Source organism: Mobula birostris, chromosome 19 (genome assembly GCF_030028105.1).
Source record: "Mobula birostris isolate sMobBir1 chromosome 19, sMobBir1.hap1, whole genome shotgun sequence".
NCBI classification, from domain to species: domain Eukaryota; kingdom Metazoa; phylum Chordata; class Chondrichthyes; order Myliobatiformes; family Myliobatidae; genus Mobula; species Mobula birostris.
The window spans coordinates 2449363-2471334 of NC_092388.1; the positions used below are offsets into that span (position 1 = coordinate 2449363).

General features: G+C 43.1%; 1 protein-coding gene across 1 annotated transcript in view; it reads right to left on the minus strand.

Moving 5' to 3' along the window:
• The window catches only part of LOC140212382 (progranulin-like), a 37842-nt gene that overhangs the window by 12140 nt on the left and 3730 nt on the right, over positions 1 to 21972 (minus strand). Inside the window, exons 2-10 of the mRNA XM_072283121.1 lie at positions 15223 to 15363; positions 9805 to 9981; positions 9381 to 9539; positions 6679 to 6855; positions 6255 to 6413; positions 3553 to 3729; positions 3129 to 3287; positions 427 to 603; positions 3 to 161 (exon numbers count right to left, since the gene is read on the minus strand). Of these exons, the coding sequence (XP_072139222.1) occupies positions 3 to 161; positions 427 to 603; positions 3129 to 3287; positions 3553 to 3729; positions 6255 to 6413; positions 6679 to 6855; positions 9381 to 9539; positions 9805 to 9981; positions 15223 to 15363 (1485 nt within the window). The remainder of the gene's footprint in view (positions 1 to 2; positions 162 to 426; positions 604 to 3128; positions 3288 to 3552; positions 3730 to 6254; positions 6414 to 6678; positions 6856 to 9380; positions 9540 to 9804; positions 9982 to 15222; positions 15364 to 21972) is intronic.

A 21972-nucleotide genomic window follows, 5' to 3' on the forward strand; every position in this document is an offset into this window, starting at 1 on the left:
ACCTGATCGCCGATTGCTGGGCCAGTGCTGATGTCATTGCTCTGGATTGCCACCTCTGGCAGTGATTCACCTTCCACTGGATCAGTGCGATCTTCCAGTGCCGCAGAAGAAGGAGTGTTGTCTGCAGGGCAGCACTTGGTACCACGATAGCAACAGACTGTCTGAATATCAATGCAGAGAGGGCCATTAGGACGACATGTTAAGGTGAGTTAAGCCTACTGCTTTGCTTCAGGACCAGCAAGTACAACTGAGGCAAACTAAGACTAACATCTGTCCAATGTGAGATCCCCACATAATTTTGACTTTTAAAGTTGCAAATATAAGTCAAGATAGTCTCTGCATCTGGTGTTGCTGATATACAACATATTAAAAATCAGGAATTTTCAGAATGCACCATTTGTATCAGTGATTCTGACTTTGACTTACCGAAGGATGTGGGCAGCAAGTCCAATGTCCGCTGTCTGTCTTACAGCATAGATAGTAATCTGGACAGTGATACAGGTGATCACACTTAACTATTGAACTGTTACTGCTGACACGACTGCTCTCAGCTCCTGACTTCATTTCAGGAACCTGGGCTTCGGATAAGCGGCTGAAACCATCCTGTGTGCAGGAGAAAGTACAAAGGTGAGGCCATTCAAAGGGAGTATGGGAGACAGCACTGCAGAACAAAGTGAAAACAGGTCAAAATAGCTCACGACGTTGGTGTTAGAAGATTTTTATTCTGATTTGCAGTATGTTGTTAAGCTGATGTGTACAGAGGGATCTGGATGCGTAGGACAGTAACTATCAGTAAACACCAACACCAGTTGAGGGATTGGTATCGGCGACGTGATATCCTCACATGTGTCAATGAGTTTATTGAATTGAAATTTGGTAAGTCATGGTACAGTTGTAGAAAATATTGATTAGACCACATTTAAAATGTCTAATACCAGAGTGCGTGCATTTAAGGTGAGAGGGGGTTATTTCAAAGGAGACGTGTGGGACAAGTTTTTTACCAGAGAATGTTACGCCTGGACAGTGCTGCTTATGGTGGTGGTAGAGACAAAACATCAAGGCTTTTAAAAGCTTTAGACAGACACATGAATGTGAGGAAAATGGAGAGATTTGGACATTGTGTACACAGGGGGGAATAGTTCAGTTACCCTTTTGGTTACTAATTTAATTGTTTGAGCACAATGTTGTGGGCCAAAGGGTGAGTTCCTGTTCTGTGTTCTATGTTGTAATTAGAGCACTGTGTGCAGTTCTGACCACCCAATTACAGGAATGAGATAAAGGGTTTGCAGAAGCTGTAGAATTGCACATATGGAGTAACATGTGCAGTTCTGACCACCAAATTACAGGAACAAGGTGAAGGGTTTGCAGACGCTGCAGAAGACGTTCACCAGGATGTTGCCCAGATTGTAGACTATCAGTTATAGGAAAGTTGGGACAAACTTATGTTAATTATTGAAGGTTGAAATGTGACTCTATTAGATGTATATATAATTCTCAAAGACATAGAGAGTGTAGTTAGAGACTAATTCTCAGAATAGACTTGTCAGATACCCCAGGGTATAGATTTAAGATGGGGTGGGGAATGGAAAGGAGATTTGAGAGACAAGTTCTTTTATACAGGGAGCAGTCGGTGCCAAAGACACATTGCCAGGGAAGTTGATGGAAACAGATAAAATGGTAATGTTTACAAGACATTGAGACAGGCGCACCAACAAGTTGTAGAATTAGTTCAGAGTTGAAGTGGGTGAAGTTATCCACACTGGCACATACTGTTGCTGAACCTGGTGGTCTGTTTCAGGAACAGTTATTTCCTTTCAACCATCAGGTTGAATATGTATACATAACAAAGGTAATTAAGAGAAGCATTAATTACATTTTAGGCTACGCCTACACTACGCCAAAAAATTTTGAAAACGCTGGTTTCGAGTAAAAATGATAGGCATCCACACTAAGTGTTTTTCAAAATATCTCTGTCCGCAGTAGATGGATATTTGGGCGAATCTCCTCCTACTGGGCATGCGCAGGACACACAGAAAACAAGCGAGGAGGAAACGATATACTTCGTGCGCGTTTGTCCAGTTACAGAGTAGAAAAACTTAAAAGGAATTGCTCTTGGTTCTCACGCAGGAGGACTTAAGACTAAAAAAAACAAATACTGGAGCGTATGGAGTTCACGGACAGTATGACCTGGCTGACGACGAACATTGAAAACCTGACTAAACCTGTTGCATTAATAAAGCACCTTGTTAAATGTATGAAACATGTCTGCATCAGTGTTATCTTGTATTTCCATACAAAGTTAGATTAGGCTGTTACACACCTATTGTCAGAGAAGTACTTGCATTAATAGGTAAACCACCTTCATACAAGCGAGGACAGAAAACAGGGCAAAGTGAGTATATTTATTGATTCAGTAAGCTATGGGTCAAAATATTTGGTGAGTACATTTCTAACTCTTCTGACTTCAGTCTCGTTGCCGTCTGTTCTGAAATTATTAGGTTCTGCGAAGCGCAGAATCAAATATCGCTGTGATGATTGTACGCTCTAGCATCAATTCTTTGGCGACAATAAGTAATAATAATAAAAATAATAATAAGAAGAAAACAATGAACTGCCGCGCTGTCGCCATCTGTTCCGGCACGTCATGACAGCGGTTTTAAAAAGCTCCGGTTACCCCGTACACACTGCAACAGATATTCGGCGTTTTCAGATTTATTCACTCCGGAGACCGTTTCTGAAAATCTCCGTTTTCAGGGGCTGAAAACGCCATTTCAGTGTGGACGGAATGTCAAAACGAAGAGAAAAAGCTTCGCTTTCAAAATTATCCGGCGTAGTATGGACATAGCCTTAGTTGTAATGAAACTCAGCCTGTGGACACATGCCCAGGTTCCACCCTGTAATCAACAGTACAGGTCCCAGCTGACACGACAACTACATTATCACCGGAAGTTACTGGCGACTTCACAGATCCTTCAGATTTCTCAATCCTCCATCACTATCACCGGAGCGTTAATCAATTTAGTGCAGTATATTTTAATTTTGTAATTTATAGCAAGTTTTATGTGTTACAATCTACCAATGTTATAAAGTGAGATATTACACGCCATTTCAGAGAGCGATAATCACACCTGATCGCCGATTGCTGGGCCAGTGCTGATGTCATTGCTCTGGATTGCCACCTCTGGCAGTGATTCACCTTCCACTGGATCAGTGCGATCTTCCAGTGCCGCAGAAGAAGGAGTGTTGTCTGCAGGGCAGCACTTGGTACCACGATAGCAACAGACTGTCTGAATATCAATGCAGAGAGGGCCATTAGGACGACATGTTAAGGTGAGTTAAGCCTACTGCTTTGCTTCAGGACCAGCAAGTACAACTGAGGCAAACTAAGACTAACATCTGTCCAATGTGAGATCCCCACATAATTTTGACTTTTAAAGTTGCAAATATAAGTCAAGATAGTCTCTGCATCTGGTGTTGCTGATATACAACATATTAAAAATCAGGAATTTTCAGAATGCACCATTTGTATCAGTGATTCTGACTTTGACTTACCGAAGGATGTGGGCAGCAAGTCCAATGTCCGCTGTCTGTCTTACAGCATAGATAGTAATCTGGACAGTGATACAGGTGATCACACTTAACTATTGAACTGTTACTGCTGACACGACTGCTCTCAGCTCCTGACTTCATTTCAGGAACCTGGGCTTCGGATAAGCGGCTGAAACCATCCTGTGTGCAGGAGAAAGTACAAAGGTGAGGCCATTCAAAGGGAGTATGGGAGACAGCACTGCAGAACAAAGTGAAAACAGGTCAAAATAGCTCACGACGTTGGTGTTAGAAGATTTTTATTCTGATTTGCAGTATGTTGTTAAGCTGATGTGTACAGAGGGATCTGGATGCGTAGGACAGTAACTATCAGTAAACACCAACACCAGTTGAGGGATTGGTATCGGCGACGTGATATCCTCACATGTGTCAATGAGTTTATTGAATTGAAATTTGGCAAGTCATGGTACAGTTGTAGAAAATATTGATTAGACCACATTTAAAATGTCTAATACCAGAGTGCGTGCATTTAAGGTGAGAGGGGGTTATTTCAAAGGAGACGTGTGGGACAAGTTTTTTACCAGAGAATGTTACGCCTGGACAGTGCTGCTTATGGTGGTGGTAGAGACAAAACATCAAGGCTTTTAAAAGCTTTAGACAGACACATGAATGTGAGGAAAATGGAGAGATTTGGACATTGTGTACACAGGGGGGAATAGTTCAGTTACCCTTTTGGTTACTAATTTAATTGTTTGAGCACAATGTTGTGGGCCAAAGGGTGAGTTCCTGTTCTGTGTTCTATGTTGTAATTAGAGCACTGTGTGCAGTTCTGACCACCCAATTACAGGAACGAGATAAAGGGTTTGCAGAAGCTGTGGAATTGCACATATGGAGTAACATGTGCAGTTCTGACCACCAAATTACAGGAACAAGGTGAAGGGTTTGCAGACGCTGCAGAAGACGTTCACCAGGATGTTGCCCAGATTGTAGACTATCAGTTATAGGAAAGTTGGGACAAACTTATGTTAATTATTGAAGGTTGAAATGTGACTCTATTAGATGTATATATAATTCTCAAAGACATAGAGAGTGTAGTTAGAGACTAATTCTCAGAATAGACTTGTCAGATACCCCAGGGTATAGATTTAAGATGGGGTGGGGAATGGAAAGGAGATTTGAGAGACAAGTTCTTTTATACAGGGAGCAGTCGGTGCCAAAGACACATTGCCAGGGAAGTTGATGGAAACAGATAAAATGGTAATGTTTACAAGACATTGAGACAGGCGCACCAACAAGTTGTAGAATTAGTTCAGAGTTGAAGTGGGTGAAGTTATCCACACTGGCACATACTGTTGCTGAACCTGGTGGTCTGTTTCAGGAACAGTTATTTCCTTTCAACCATCAGGTTGAATATGTATACATAACAAAGGTAATTAAGAGAAGCATTAATTACATTTTAGGCTACGCCTACACTACGCCAAAAAATTTTGAAAACGCTGGTTTCGAGTAAAAATGATAGGCATCCACACTAAGTGTTTTTCAAAATATCTCTGTCCGCAGTAGATGGATATTTGGGCGAATCTCCTCCTACTGGGCATGCGCAGGACACACAGAAAACAAGCGAGGAGGAAACGATATACTTCGTGCGCGTTTGTCCAGTTACAGAGTAGAAAAACTTAAAAGGAATTGCTCTTGGTTCTCACGCAGGAGGACTTAAGACTAAAAAAAACAAATACTGGAGCGTATGGAGTTCACGGACAGTATGACCTGGCTGACGACGAACATTGAAAACCTGACTAAACCTGTTGCATTAATAAAGCACCTTGTTAAATGTATGAAACATGTCTGCATCAGTGTTATCTTGTATTTCCATACAAAGTTAGATTAGGCTGTTACACACCTATTGTCAGAGAAGTACTTGCATTAATAGGTAAACCACCTTCATACAAGCGAGGACAGAAAACAGGGCAAAGTGAGTATATTTATTGATTCAGTAAGCTATGGGTCAAAATATTTGGTGAGTACATTTCTAACTCTTCTGACTTCAGTCTCGTTGCCGTCTGTTCTGAAATTATTAGGTTCTGCGAAGCGCAGAATCAAATATCGCTGTGATGATTGTACGCTCTAGCATCAATTCTTTGGCGACAATAAGTAATAATAATAAAAATAATAAGAAGAAGAAAACAATGAACTGCCGCGCTGTCGCCATCTGTTCCGGCACGTCATGACAGCGGTTTTAAAAAGCTCCGGTTACCCCGTACACACTGCAACAGATATTCGGCGTTTTCAGATTTATTCACTCCGGAGACCGTTTCTGAAAATCTCCGTTTTCAGGGGCTGAAAACGCCATTTCAGTGTGGACGGAATGTCAAAACGAAGAGAAAAAGCTTCGCTTTCAAAATTATCCGGCGTAGTATGGACATAGCCTTAGTTGTAATGAAACTCAGCCTGTGGACACATGCCCAGGTTCCACCCTGTAATCAACAGTACAGATCCCAGCTGACACGACAACTACATTATCACCGGAAGTTACTGGCGACTTCACAGATCCTTCAGATTTCTCAATCCTCCATCACTATCACCGGAGCGTTAATCAATTTAGTGCAGTATATTTTAATTTTGTAATTTATAGCAAGTTTTATGTGTTACAATCTACCAATGTTATAAAGTGAGATATTACACGCCATTTCAGAGAGCGATAATCACACCTGATCGCCGATTGCTGGGCCAGTGCTGATGTCATTGCTCTGGATTGCCACCTCTGGCAGTGATTCACCTTCCACTGGATCAGTGCGATCTTCCAGTGCCGCAGAAGAAGGAGTGTTGTCTGCAGGGCAGCACTTGGTACCACGATAGCAACAGACTGTCTGAATATCAATGCAGAGAGGGCCATTAGGACGACATGTTAAGGTGAGTTAAGCCTACTGCTTTGCTTCAGGACCAGCAAGTACAACTGAGGCAAACTAAGACTAACATCTGTCCAATGTGAGATCCCCACATAATTTTGACTTTTAAAGTTGCAAATATAAGTCAAGATAGTCTCTGCATCTGGTGTTGCTGATATACAACATATTAAAAATCAGGAATTTTCAGAATGCACCATTTGTATCAGTGATTCTGACTTTGACTTACCGAAGGATGTGGGCAGCAAGTCCAATGTCCGCTGTCTGTCTTACAGCATAGATAGTAATCTGGACAGTGATACAGGTGATCACACTTAACTATTGAACTGTTACTGCTGACACGACTGCTCTCAGCTCCTGACTTCATTTCAGGAACCTGGGCTTCGGATAAGCGGCTGAAACCATCCTGTGTGCAGGAGAAAGTACAAAGGTGAGGCCATTCAAAGGGAGTATGGGAGACAGCACTGCAGAACAAAGTGAAAACAGGTCAAAATAGCTCACGACGTTGGTGTTAGAAGATTTTTATTCTGATTTGCAGTATGTTGTTAAGCTGATGTGTACAGAGGGATCTGGATGCGTAGGACAGTAACTATCAGTAAACACCAACACCAGTTGAGGGATTGGTATCGGCGACGTGATATCCTCACATGTGTCAATGAGTTTATTGAATTGAAATTTGGCAAGTCATGGTACAGTTGTAGAAAATATTGATTAGACCACATTTAAAATGTCTAATACCAGAGTGCGTGCATTTAAGGTGAGAGGGGGTTATTTCAAAGGAGACGTGTGGGACAAGTTTTTTACCAGAGAATGTTACGCCTGGACAGTGCTGCTTATGGTGGTGGTAGAGACAAAACATCAAGGCTTTTAAAAGCTTTAGACAGACACATGAATGTGAGGAAAATGGAGAGATTTGGACATTGTGTACACAGGGGGGAATAGTTCAGTTACCCTTTTGGTTACTAATTTAATTGTTTGAGCACAATGTTGTGGGCCAAAGGGTGAGTTCCTGTTCTGTGTTCTATGTTGTAATTAGAGCACTGTGTGCAGTTCTGACCACCCAATTACAGGAATGAGATAAAGGGTTTGCAGAAGCTGTGGAATTGCACATATGGAGTAACATGTGCAGTTCTGACCACCAAATTACAGAAACAAGGTGAAGGGTTTGCAGACACTGCAGAAGACGTTCACCAGGATGTTGCCCAGATTGTAGACTATCAGTTATAGGAAAGTTGGGACAAACTTATGTTAATTATTGAAGGTTGAAATGTGACTCTATTAGATGTATATATAATTCTCAAAGACATAGAGAGTGTAGTTAGAGACTAATTCTCAGAATAGACTTGTCAGATACCCCAGGGTATAGATTTAAGATGGGGTGGGGAATGGAAAGGAGATTTGAGAGACAAGTTCTTTTATACAGGGAGCAGTCGGTGCCAAAGACACATTGCCAGGGAAGTTGATGGAAACAGATAAAATGGTAATGTTTACAAGACATTGAGACAGGCGCACCAACAAGTTGTAGAATTAGTTCAGAGTTGAAGTGGGTGAAGTTATCCACACTGGCACATACTGTTGCTGAACCTGGTGGTCTGTTTCAGGAACAGTTATTTCCTTTCAACCATCAGGTTGAATATGTATACATAACAAAGGTAATTAAGAGAAGCATTAATTACATTTTAGGCTACGCCTACACTACGCCAAAAAATTTTGAAAACGCTGGTTTCGAGTAAAAATGATAGGCATCCACACTAAGTGTTTTTCAAAATATCTCTGTCCGCAGTAGATGGATATTTGGGCGAATCTCCTCCTACTGGGCATGCGCAGGACACACAGAAAACAAGCGAGGAGGAAACGATATACTTCGTGCGCGTTTGTCCAGTTACAGAGTAGAAAAACTTAAAAGGAATTGCTCTTGGTTCTCACGCAGGAGGACTTAAGACTAAAAAAAACAAATACTGGAGCGTATGGAGTTCACGGACAGTATGACCTGGCTGACGACGAACATTGAAAACCTGACTAAACCTGTTGCATTAATAAAGCACCTTGTTAAATGTATGAAACATGTCTGCATCAGTGTTATCTTGTATTTCCATACAAAGTTAGATTAGGCTGTTACACACCTATTGTCAGAGAAGTACTTGCATTAATAGGTAAACCACCTTCATACAAGCGAGGACAGAAAACAGGGCAAAGTGAGTATATTTATTGATTCAGTAAGCTATGGGTCAAAATATTTGGTGAGTACATTTCTAACTCTTCTGACTTCAGTCTCGTTGCCGTCTGTTCTGAAATTATTAGGTTCTGCGAAGCGCAGAATCAAATATCGCTGTGATGATTGTACGCTCTAGCATCAATTCTTTGGCGACAATAAGTAATAATAATAAAAATAATAAGAAGAAGAAAACAATGAACTGCCGCGCTGTCGCCATCTGTTCCGGCACGTCATGACAGCGGTTTTAAAAAGCTCCGGTTACCCCGTACACACTGCAACAGATATTCGGCGTTTTCAGATTTATTCACTCCGGAGACCGTTTCTGAAAATCTCCGTTTTCAGGGGCTGAAAACGCCATTTCAGTGTGGACGGAATGTCAAAACGAAGAGAAAAAGCTTCGCTTTCAAAATTATCCGGCGTAGTATGGACATAGCCTTAGTTGTAATGAAACTCAGCCTGTGGACACATGCCCAGGTTCCACCCTGTAATCAACAGTACAGATCCCAGCTGACACGACAACTACATTATCACCGGAAGTTACTGGCGACTTCACAGATCCTTCAGATTTCTCAATCCTCCATCACTATCACCGGAGCGTTAATCAATTTAGTGCAGTATATTTTAATTTTGTAATTTATAGCAAGTTTTATGTGTTACAATCTACCAATGTTATAAAGTGAGATATTACACGCCATTTCAGAGAGCGATAATCACACCTGATCGCCGATTGCTGGGCCAGTGCTGATGTCATTGCTCTGGATTGCCACCTCTGGCAGTGATTCACCTTCCACTGGATCAGTGCGATCTTCCAGTGCCGCAGAAGAAGGAGTGTTGTCTGCAGGGCAGCACTTGGTACCACGATAGCAACAGACTGTCTGAATATCAATGCAGAGAGGGCCATTAGGACGACATGTTAAGGTGAGTTAAGCCTACTGCTTTGCTTCAGGACCAGCAAGTACAACTGAGGCAAACTAAGACTAACATCTGTCCAATGTGAGATCCCCACATAATTTTGACTTTTAAAGTTGCAAATATAAGTCAAGATAGTCTCTGCATCTGGTGTTGCTGATATACAACATATTAAAAATCAGGAATTTTCAGAATGCACCATTTGTATCAGTGATTCTGACTTTGACTTACCGAAGGATGTGGGCAGCAAGTCCAATGTCCGCTGTCTGTCTTACAGCATAGATAGTAATCTGGACAGTGATATAGGTGATCACACTTAACTATTGAACTGTTACTGCTGACACGACTGCTCTCAGCTCCTGACTTCATTCCAGGAGCCTGGGGTTTGGATAAGCGGCTGAAACCATCCTGTGTGCAGGAGAAAGTACAAAGGTGAGGCCACTCAGAGGGAGTATGGGAGACAGCACTGCAGAACAAAGTGAAATCAGGTCAAAATAGTTCACAACGTTGGCGTTAGATGATCTTTATTCTGATTTGCAGGAGGGAATCAGAACTGGAAATATTCTGGTTGATAAACGTCTGTAGGTGCCCAGTGGTGAATGTCCTGACTAGCTGCATCACAGCCTGGTATGGAAACACCAATGCCCTAGATTGGAAAAGCCTTGAAAAAATGGTATGCCATTTCTCACTGTTATCATCAGGTCGGAGGTACAGAAGCCTGAAGGCACACACTCAGCGATTCAGGAACAGCTTCTTCCCCTCTGCCATCTGATTCCTAAATGGACAATGAACCCGTGAACATCAGCTCACTTTTTAAATACATATTATTTCTGTTTTTACATGATTGTTAATCTATTCAATGTACATACACTGTAAATGATTTATTTATTTTTCTCTCTCTTCTAGATTATGTATTACATTGAACTGGTGCTGCTCAGTTAACAAATTTCACAACACCTGCCGGTGATAATAAATCTGATTCTGGTCCTGGATGCAGCGTTGTCCCTCCTGGGCAAAACCTCCCCGCCACTGAGCACAGCTACATGGAGACGTGCCACTAGCAAGTACCATCAGCCATCAACCAGACCCACCATTCGGACCTTACTCTCTGCTCTCTGCTGCCATCGCGATGGAGGTGTAAGGGCTCAGGACCTACACCACTTAATTCAAGACTAGTTCATCCCCCTCAACCATCAGACCCCTGAACCAGCGAGAAAAACTTCACTTACTTCAACATGTACCAATTCCAGAGCCCACGGACTTCCTTTCAAAGACTCTATAACTCATGTTGTGAGTGTTTAGAGAAATAACACTCACAACATGAGTCATAGAGTCATTGAAAGTAAGTCCATGGGTTCTGGAATTAGTATGTGTTGAAGTGAGTGAAGTTTTTCAGTGTATGTACGTTTGCATTTTTTGTGTTTGCACAGTTGTTTTATTTTGCACATTGCTTCTTTGTCAGTCTTTGTGTGTAGTTTTTCCATCGGCTCTACTGTATTGCTTTGTTCTACTGTGGATGCCTGCAAGAAGATGAATCTCTGTGGTATGTGGTGACATTTATGTACTTTGATAGTAACTGTACTTACAACTTCTGATATTTTGAACTTTGAGCAAGCAAGCCTGTTGAACGTGAATAGGATAGGGTGAGCACTGGAGCTTCATTCTGATCCAGTCCTCACAAATTTTATCATTTTTGCAAAGACACAGGAAATGCAAATTTAAAAAGTGGGGAAAAACTGGGAAGTCTCAGCTTGTCACACACGAAACTCAGATCTAAACAGTCTCTGCACTGACCCCATCACTCAAAACTGGGTGGCAGGGTGGAGATACATCTCCTCCAAAGGAGGTATAAGGCACTCCTTCCCTCCGCAAGCCAGCAAGTTATCCTTGGGCAAGTTTTAGCACCTGCTTAGCCACCCAATCAGGGCCATGTGAAGCCACGGGAGGAGGGAGTGCATGGTCGTATGAGCAGCTGGTGCATATCACAAGTCCTGTTTCAGTGACCACTGACACCAGGCAGGCAGTCTCTGAAGAATATTGAGAGATATGGGGTCACCCGTCTTGTAAAGACAGTGGCCAGAAGGCAGCAATCGCAAACCACTGCTGCAGCAAAACTTTGCCGCGAACAATCATGGTCATGGAAAGACCATGATCGCTCACATCATATGACATGATCACCCAGGAGATGCCCTCTTCTCATTGCTACCATCAGGAAGGAGGTACAGAAGCCTGAAGACCCACAATCAACAATTCAGGAACAGGTTCTTCCCTCCGCTTTCAGATTTCTGAATAGAAAATGAACCCATGTACACTACCTCACAAGTTTTCTTCTGTTTTGTTCTCATTTTAACACTACTTATTTCATATGCTTATATATCTCTTATTGTAATTTATAGTTTTATTATTATATATTGTGTTGTACTGCTGCTGCAAAACAATAAATTTCATAACATACTTTATACTTTATTGTCGCCAAACAATTGATACTAGAATGTACAATCATCACAGCGATATTTGATCCTGTGCTTCACACTCCCTGGATTACAAATATTAAATATTAAAGATATTAAAAATAGCTAAAATTAGTAAATATTAAAAAATTAAATTATAAATCATAAATAGAAAATAGAAAAATGGAACCGAGAGGCAGGTCTGGATATTTGGAGGGTACGGCCCAGATCTGGGTCAGGATCCGTTCAGCAGTCTTATCACAGTTGGAAAGAAGCTGTTCCCAAATCTGGCCGTACCAGTCTTCAAGCTTCTGAGCCTTCTCCCGGAGGGAAGAGGGACGAAAAGTGTTTGAGCTGGGTGGGTCGTGTCCTTGATTATCCTGGCAGCACTGCTCCAACAGCGTGCGGTGTAAAGTGAGTCCAAGGACGGAAGATTGGTTTGTGTGATGTGCTGCGCCGTGTTCACGATCTTCTGCAGCTTCTTTCGGTCTTGGACAGGACAACTTCCAAACCAGGTTGTGATGCACCCTAGAAGAATGCTTTCTATGGTGCATCTATAAAAATTAGTGAGGGTTTTAGGGGACAGGCCAAATTTTTTTAGTTTTCTCATATGCCGGTGATATTAAATCTGATTCCAAACACAAGTTTCCTAAGCTGCTGAGTGTTCCCAACAAATTTGGTTCATTTCAAATTTCCAGCATCTGATTTTTTTCTTGATCTTCATTTAGAGTAATTGTAGATTTCCAAAGATCAAAATACACATATGTCACCACATATAATGATGAGATTTGTTTCCTTGTAATTCTCAAGTTTCTGCAGACCCTATTGGTCTTCATTAATCAGAGGACTGAGCTCCAAGCTGAGAGGTGATGTTGCAGCTTCTATAACACCCGGCTTAATCCACCCTTGGAGTATTGTATTCAGTTCTGGTCGCCTCGTTATAGGAAGCATGTGGAAGCTTTAGAGAGGGTGCAGAAGAGATTTCCAGGATGCTGCCTGGATTGGAGAGCGCAGACATCCCACCCTGCAAAAGCTCATTTCAGGGAGGTAGCACCATCAATTTGCGGGAGACTTCCGGGAGAGGTGGGATGTCTGCAATAGAGTAGCTCCTTAGCAGCTAGCCAGCTAGTTTAAACAACGTTAGCTATGCTAATGAACGAATGACACCTGTTAAACTCACCTCAGCATGTCTTTTACAGTTTTAACCCACCATGAGCAATATAAGTTTTTGTTGCAAACAGTGCAGCGAGCAACACTGACATTATTTTTGACCCCTATTAGGCAGGGGTACACTTTAGCGTAGTCTGGGGTGACATACATTTTATATTTTCTTTTTCTGGAACACTCTGCCATAGCGCGCGCTCTCTCTCTCTCTCTCTCGCACACGTACTCGCTCGTTCTCTCTCGCGTTCGCTCTCTCTCTCTCTCTCTCTCTCTCGTGGTCGCTCTCGCGGTCTCGTTCTCACTTGCTCTTTCTCTCTCTCGCTCTTGCGCACTCTCGCTCGCTTGCTCTCAAAAAAAACGATTTCTGGGACATTGTATATAATTTGCGGGCATCAGGGAGCCACTATTAACATGCGGGAGACTCCCGGAACTTCCGGGAGCGGTGGGATGTCTGAGAGCATGTCTTATGAGAATAGGTTGAGTGAGTTAGGGCTTTTCTCTTTGGAGTGAAGGAGGATGAGAGGTGACTGGATAGAGTTGTACAAGATGATAAGAGGCATAGATTGAGTACACAGCCAGAGACTTTTACCCAGGGTAGAAATAGCTAATACTAGGAGGCATAATTTTAAGGTGATTGGAGGAAAGCACAGGGGGGATATGAGAGAGATTTTTTTTAAACACAGATAATGTTAGGTGCATGGAATGGGCTGTCAGGAGAGGTGGTAAAGACAGATACATAAGGGACATTTAAGAGAATTTTAGATCGGCAATGAATGAAAGAAAAATGGAGGACTAAGTGGGAGGGAAGAGTTAGATTAATCTTAGAGTAGCTGAAAAGGTTGGCACAATACCATGGGCTGAAGGGCCTGTACTGTGTTGAAATGTTCTATGTTTATTAATCCCTCACAACCTGTTTGTTATGATCCAGGAAAAACCTTGAATGAATACTAAGATGACAAGAGTTACCTGATGAACTTCCAGAGAGTGTCATTCAGGAGAACTAGAGTGAGATGGATTCCCAGAGGCTGACATTTGCTGAGGGCGTGTTGTTATGACAACACTCAGCAAGATTTTCAGTCTCCCTCCTGAACACTGATTCATCACCACCTTTGGTTCGGCGGTGTTGTCAGCAAACTTCAATATGACATCGGAGATGTGCTTAACCTCACAGTCACGAGCGTAAAGTGAGTCAAGCAGGGCTAAGTTGATGTACATGTGATACATAAATGAATCTGAATCTGAATCCTGGTCTGTTTCTAGCTCATTAAATGGTGACCTTTGAACTATTATAATAATACAGTGGAATTGTTGGCTGTGTTTAGTTTTAAATTGCTGTTGAGTTGGAGCTAATTATTAAACAGCACCAATTTGATGATGGACTTTTTTCAGGAGCTCCATAGCACATCACTGGAAAACCACATCATGGACCAGATCCGGATTGTCTTTCCAGGAGGGGTCTTTCCATTGTGGATAGAGAAACATACTGTAATCTTTATTAAAATTGGTAAGTTAAAGTCAGTGAATCATGCTTTTCATTACTTATATTCACGCATGTTATTTATACAATATGTAGCTGTAACATTAATAGGATTATATATTAGAAATCTTGTTGCTTGTTATGCTCTGTGTTGCTTATTGAGTGTGGTGGCATACTATGTTTGCACTGGAATGTGTGACAATACTTACGGGCTGCTCCAACCACAACCTGGAGGTGTTTGTTGTTAATACATTTCACTGTATGTTTCGATGGACATACAGTAAACGAAACTGAATCTGAGTCAGACTGGGGACTGGTCTGGATCGAAGCTAACTGCACTGTTTCTGTGGAGCCGTGCACGTCAGCATTTCACTTTGCTACGGTATGTGGAGTGTGATCAGCAATTTTAACTTCCTAAAAATATTGCATTGCTAGTGTTTTTATGCCTTTAGGGAAGTGGTATTGACAACATATTTAGAAAAGACTTCAGTAAATCACACAAATTCTGAAAGGTTAAACCAAAGTAACACACATGAACTGGAGACTGATTTTCAATACCTCTTCCACAGGGCAGCAGCCATAACCACCAGCTGGAAGTTTACAGCATGCTGAATCTTCCAGGCAAGAACTTCCATCTGGACATCTCAGGGTGGCAGATGCCAAGGCGGATAGGAGCACCACCTTTATCAGTGACCACATCTGAATGGAACCAAGACATTTACATTTCCGATGGTATTCATGTACCGTCATCATAAAGTGAATAGAAACATTAATCACAAATTAGTATAAAGTCTTACCGATCTGTTTGTTTTTGTTTATTTAGAAATACAGTGCAGAACAGACACATCTGGCCCTTCAGGCTGCACCACCCAACAGACCACCATTTTAACCCTAGTCTAATCACAATGACCGATTATCCTACCAACCAGTATGTCTTTGGATCGTGGGAGGAAACAGGAGCACCCGGAGGAAATCTACCGTCACGGGAGTGATGGCAACTGAAGCTGGTTCACTGGTATCGTAAAGTGCTGTGCTAACCACTATGTTATCACATCTTAGACTCCCCCACCACTGGAAACATCCTCTCCAAGTTAAGGCCTTTTAATATTTGATAGGTCTCAATGAGATCCCACCACCCCCAATTCTTCTGAATTCCAGTGAGTAGAGGCCCAGAGCCATCAAACACTCTTCATATGATAAGCCATTCAATTCTGGAATCACTTTGTGAACCTCCTTTGAACACTCTCCAGTTTCAGCACGTCCTTTCTAAGATAAGGGGTCCAAACCTGCTCACAATACTCCAAGTGAGGCCTCAGCAGCACTTTATAAAGTCGCAACATTAATCCTTGCTTTTATATTCTAGTCCTCCAGAAATGAATGCTAACATTGCATTGGCCATTCTCACCACTGACTCAACCCGCAAATTAATCTTTAGGAAATCCTGCATGAGGACTCCCAAGTACCCTTGTGCCTCAGATTTTTGAATCTTCTCTCCAATTAGAAAATAGTCTACCCTTTTATTTCTTCTACCAAAGTGTATGACCATACACTTCCCGACACTGTATTGCATCTGCCACTTGTTTCTCCATTCTCCTAATCTGCCTAAGTCCTTCAGTAGCCTCTCTACTTCCTCAACACTACTTGTCCCTCCACCTATCTTTATATCATCTGTAAACTTGGGCACGCAGCTTTCAATTCCATAATCCAGATCACTGACGTATAGGGTAAAAAGAAGTGGTCCCAATACAGACATCTGTGGACACTACTAGTCACCGGCAGCCAACCAGAAAACACTCCTTTTATTCCCACTCGCTGCCTCCTGCCAGTCAGCCACTGCTCTAGCCATACTAGTACATTTCCTGTGATACCATGGGGCCTTAACTTGTTAAGCAAGATTTTCCCTCGAGGAGACCATGCTAACTACAGACTATTTTATCATGTGCCTCCAGGTACCCCAAAATTACATCCTTAACAGTCGACTCCAACATCTTCCCAACCACCGAGGTCAGACAAACTGGCCTATAATTTCTTTTCTTCCACCTCTCTCCCTTCTTAAAGATTGGAGTGACATTTGTAATTTTCCAGTCCTCCAGAACCATGCCAGAATCCATTACTAATGCCTCCACAATCTCTTCAGCTACCTCCTTCAGAACCCTGGGGTGTAGACCATCCGGTCCAGATGACTTATCTACCTCAGACCTTTCAGTATCTCAAAGACCTTCTCCCTAGTAATGGCAGCTTCACACACTTCTGCCCCACGACACTCTTGAACCTCTAACATACTGTTAGTGTTTTTCACAGTGAAGATGGATGCAAAATACTTATTCAACTTATCTGCCATTCCCTTGTCCCCCATTACTACCACTCTAGCATCATTTTCCAGCGGTCTGATATCCACTCTCACCTCTCTTTCACTCTTTAAATATCTGAAGAAACTTTTGGTATTGTCTTTAATACTATGGACTAGTTTACATTCATATTCCATCTTTTCCTTCTTTGTGCCTTTTTAGTTGCATTCTGTTGATTTTTAAAAGCTTCCCAATGCTCTAACTTCCCACTAATTTTTGCTCTATTATATGCCCTCTCTTTGGCTTTCGTGTAGGCTTTGAATTCTCTTGTCACAATTGCATCATCCTGCTGTTAGAATACTTCTTCTTTGGGGTGTATATATTCTACACCTTCCAGAAATTCCAGCCATTGCTGCTCTGTCATCATCTTTATTAGTGTTTTCTTCCAATCAATTTCTACCACCTCCTGTCTCATGCCTTTACTCCACTGGAATACTGATACATCTGAAAACTTCTCCTTCTCAAATTGCAGGGTGAATTCTATCATGTTATAATCACTTACCCAGAAGGGTTCCTTTGCCTTAAGCTCCCTACTCAATTCCAGCTCATTGCAGAACACCCAGTCCAGAATAACTAATTCCCTCGTAGGCCCTACCACAAGTTGCCATAAAAATCCATCTCATAGACATCCTACAAATTCCCCTTCTTGGAGTTCAGCACCAGCTTAATTTTCCCAATCTATCTGCGTATTAAAATCCTCCATGAGAATTGTAGCATTGCCCTTCTGACATGAATTTTCTATCTCTGGCTGTAGTTTGTAAACCACACCTTTGCTATGGTTTGGAGGTCTGTATATAATTCTCATCAGATTCCTTTTATCCTTGCAGTTCCTTAACTCTATTCACAATGATGCTACACCTTTCCAATGTTACGTCACCTCTTTTTAATGATTTGATTTCAGTTTTTACTAACAGAGCCACCCCACCCCCCTCCTCTGCCTACCTGCCCATCCTTTCGATACAATGTGCATCCTTGGACATTAAGCTCCCAGCTGTAATCTTCCTTCAGCTATGCCTAAAACATCGTATCTGTCAATCTGTAACTGCGCTACAAGTTCATCTAATTCCGTATACTGCACAGATTCAGATGCGAGACCTTCAGTCCTGCATTCATCACCCTATTCAACTTTGCCCCCTTTTACACTGCAATGCATTCTGTTGACTGCAATTTGTCCTATCATCAGCTAGTAATAGTAATCAGCTGGTAATGCAGAGAGATAGCTAACGTTTTCACTACACACTGCCTTTGTTTGTAAATCGAGTGCCTCTTCCTCAGCACTATCACCAGCTCCCATCCCCCTGCCAAATAAGTTTAAACCTTCCTGAATCACTCTAGCAAACCTACCCACAAGGATCACACATGAAATGCTGGTGGAATGCAGCAGGCCAGGCAGCATCTATTGGAAGAGATACTGTCGACGTTTCAGGCCAAGACCCTTCGTCAGGACTAACTGAAGGAAGAGCTAGTAAGAGATTTGAAAGTGGGAGGGGGAGGGGGAGATCGGAAATGATAGGAGAAGACAGGAGGGGGGAGGGATAGAGCCAAGAGCTGGACAGGTGATTGGCAAAAGGGATATGAGTGGATCATGGGACAGGAGACCCAGGGAGAAAGAAAAGGGGGAAGGGAGCCTAGAGGAGGATGGACAGCAGGCAAGGAGTTATTGTGAGAGGGACAGAGAGAGAGAAAAAAAAAAAGAAAATAAATAAATAAATAAATAAGGGATGGGGTAAGAAGGGGAGGAGGGGCATTAACAGAAGTTAGAGAAGTCAATGTTCATGCCATCAGGTTGGAGGCTACCCAGATGGAATATAAGGTGTTGTTCCTCCAACCTGAGTGTGGCTTCATCTTTACAGTAGAGGTGGCCGTGGATAGACACATCAGAATGGCAATGGGACGTGGAATTAAAATGTGTGGCCACTGGGAGATCCTGCTTTCTCTGGCGGACAGAGCATAGGTGTTCAGCAAAGCGGTCTCCCAGTCTGCGTCGGGTCTCGCCAATATATAGAAGGCCGCATTGGGATCACCATACGCAGCCGACGCACAGGTGAAGTGTCGCCTCACCTGGAAGGACTGTCTGGGGCCCTGAATGGTGGTAAGGGAGGAAGTGTAGGGGCATGTGTAGCACTTGTTCTGCTTACAAGGATAAGTGCCAGGAGGGAGATCAGTGGAGAGGGATGGGGGGGACGAATGGACAAGGGAGTCGCATAGGGAGCGATCCCTGCGGAAAGCAGAGGGGAGGGGAGGGAAAGATGTGCTTAGTGGTGGGATCCCGTTGGAGGTGGCGGAAGTTACGGAGAATAATATGTTGAACCCGGAGGCTGGTGGGGTGGCAAGTGAGGACTAGGGGAACCCTATTGTTAGTGGGGCGGCGGGAGGATGGAGTGAGAGCAGATGTGCATGAAATGGGAGAGATGCGTTTGAGAGCAGAGTTGATAGTGGAGGAAGGGAAGCCCCTTTCTTTAAAAAAGGAGGACATCTCCCTCGTCCTAGAATGAAAAGCTTCATCCTGAGAGCAGATGCGGCGGAGACGGAGGAATTGCGAGAAGGGGATGGCGTTTTTGCAAGAGACAGGGTGAGAAGAGGAATAGTCCAGATAGCTGTGAGAGTCAGTAGGCTTATAGCAGACATCAGTGGATAAGCTGTCTCCAGAGACAGAGACAGAAAGATCTAGAAAGGGGAGGGAGGTGTCAGAAATGGACCAGGTAAACTTGAGGGCAGGGTAAAAGTTGGAGGCAAAGTTAATGAAGTCAACGAGCTCAGCACGCGTGCAGGAAGCAGGGCCAATGCAGCCGTCGATGTAGCGAAGGAAAAGTGGGGGACAGATACCAGTATAGGCTTGGAACATGGATTGTTCCACAAAGCCAACAAAAAGGCAGGCATAGCTGGGACCCATACGGGTGCCCATGGCTACACCTTTAGTTTAGAGGAAGTGTGAGGAGTCAGAGGAGAACATCTGCTCTCACCCCATCCTCCTGCCACCCCACTAGGGATAGGGTTCCCCTTGTCCTCACCTACCACCCCACCAGCCTCCGGGTCCAACATATTATTCTCTGTAACTTCCGCCACTTTCAAATCTCTTACTATCTCTTCTTTCAGTTATTCCTGACAAAGGGTCACAGCCCGAAACATCAACTGTAACTCTTTCTATAGATGCTGCCTGGCCTGCTGCGCTCACCAGCATTTTTTGTGTGTGTTGCTTGAATTTCCAGCATCTGCAGATTTCCTCACGTTTGCTACCCACAAGGATATTTATCCCCCTCGGGTTCAGATGGAACCCGTTCCTTTTGTTCAGGCTGTACATCTCCCAGAAGAGATCCCAAGGATCCAGAAATCTGAACCCATGCCTCCTGCCCCAGTTCCTCAGCCACATATTCATCTACCAGATCATCCTATTCTTACCCTCTTACCTAAAATGGATGGTAGAAAAATGATGGATTATGTAGGATTGATCTTAGAGCAGTTTAAAAGTGCTGGCTCAGCATTGTGGCCAAAGGGCCTGTACTGTGATGTAATGTTCTATGTTCAGTTGTTCTTAGTACTTAATCCATATAGCCTTTTCTCTCTAGAATGCATCCACTTGGTCTTTTTAAATCTCATTTACAAAACTCCAAATTCTCACATAGGAGACAGGAAATCCCATTAGCTCCCCAAGGCCCAGGACCTCTGATTATCGGTGCAGTGAAGGGCCTCGGGGCTAAACCCAAGGGAAATTGCCCACAAGGTCAACACACAAAATGCTGGAGGAACTCAGCAGGCCAGGCAGCATCTATGGAGAGCAATAAACAGTCGATGTTTCAGGTGAGGGGAAGAGGGGATGAAGTGACAGGTGAAAGAGGTAAAGCAGAAGGAATGTAAGGTCCTCGGGGCTCAGCTTCTCACTTCATTCCCACCCCACACCCACCTTCCGCCTCACCTGGTCTCACCTCTCACCTGCCAGTTTATATTTGCTGTGTTGTGTCTGTGTTACTCTGGATTTCCAGCACCTGCAGAATCTCCTGTGCTTACGAATTCTTTCTTCTTCAGCCCTTTATCTTTTCCATCTATCACTTCCCTATTTCTCACTTCATCCCCCTCTACCACCCACCCACATTCCCTCTCACCTGGTCTCACTTATCACCTGCCAGTTTGTATTTGTGCATTTTTTTCTGTGTTGCTTTGAATTTCAAGCACCTACAGAATCTCTTGTGTTTATGAATTTCCCATGAGATCCAACATGTAGGGGATTTCCACCTTTCAGCCACAGAATGCCAATGCCCAGCACTTTCTGTTGAGAAACTCTCAAACAAACCAAGGTAGGAGATGTTTCAAGCCACAGAGCTTTGCTCTATAGCACAAGTTTCTGCGTGCAGGAACAGAACAGTCTGCTGGAGAAACTCACTGCTGGACAGTATCCATGGAAACAGACAGATGCTCAACAGTTAGGTTCTGATGCAGCCTTTCAACGCAAAAGGCTGACATTTCCTTTCTCCAACACAGGGGCTGCTCTGTACTGTGCTGTTAAAGATTCCCGGAGCACTACAGCTCAGAAACAGGCCATTCTGCCCATCTGCTCCATACTGTTATTCTGCCTAGTCCCATTGACCTGCAGCAGGACCATAGCTCTCCATACCAACCCCACTGTTCCTATACAAATTTCTCTTCAATGTTGAAATCAAATCCACATCCACCACTTCTGCTGACAGCTTGTTCCACACTCACAACCCCCTGAGTGAAGTACCCCTTCAGATTGCCCTTATACATTTCATTTTTCACCCTTACCCCCTGACCTCTAGTTGTAGTCTCACCAACCTCAGTGGAAAAAACCTGTTTGCATTTACCCTATCCATACCCCTTATAATTTTGTATACCTCTATCAAATCACCCCTCAATCTTCTACATTCCAAGGAATAAAGTCCTAACCTTTTCAATCTTTCTTTACAACTCAGATCCTCCAGACTCAGCGACATCCTTGTAAATTTTC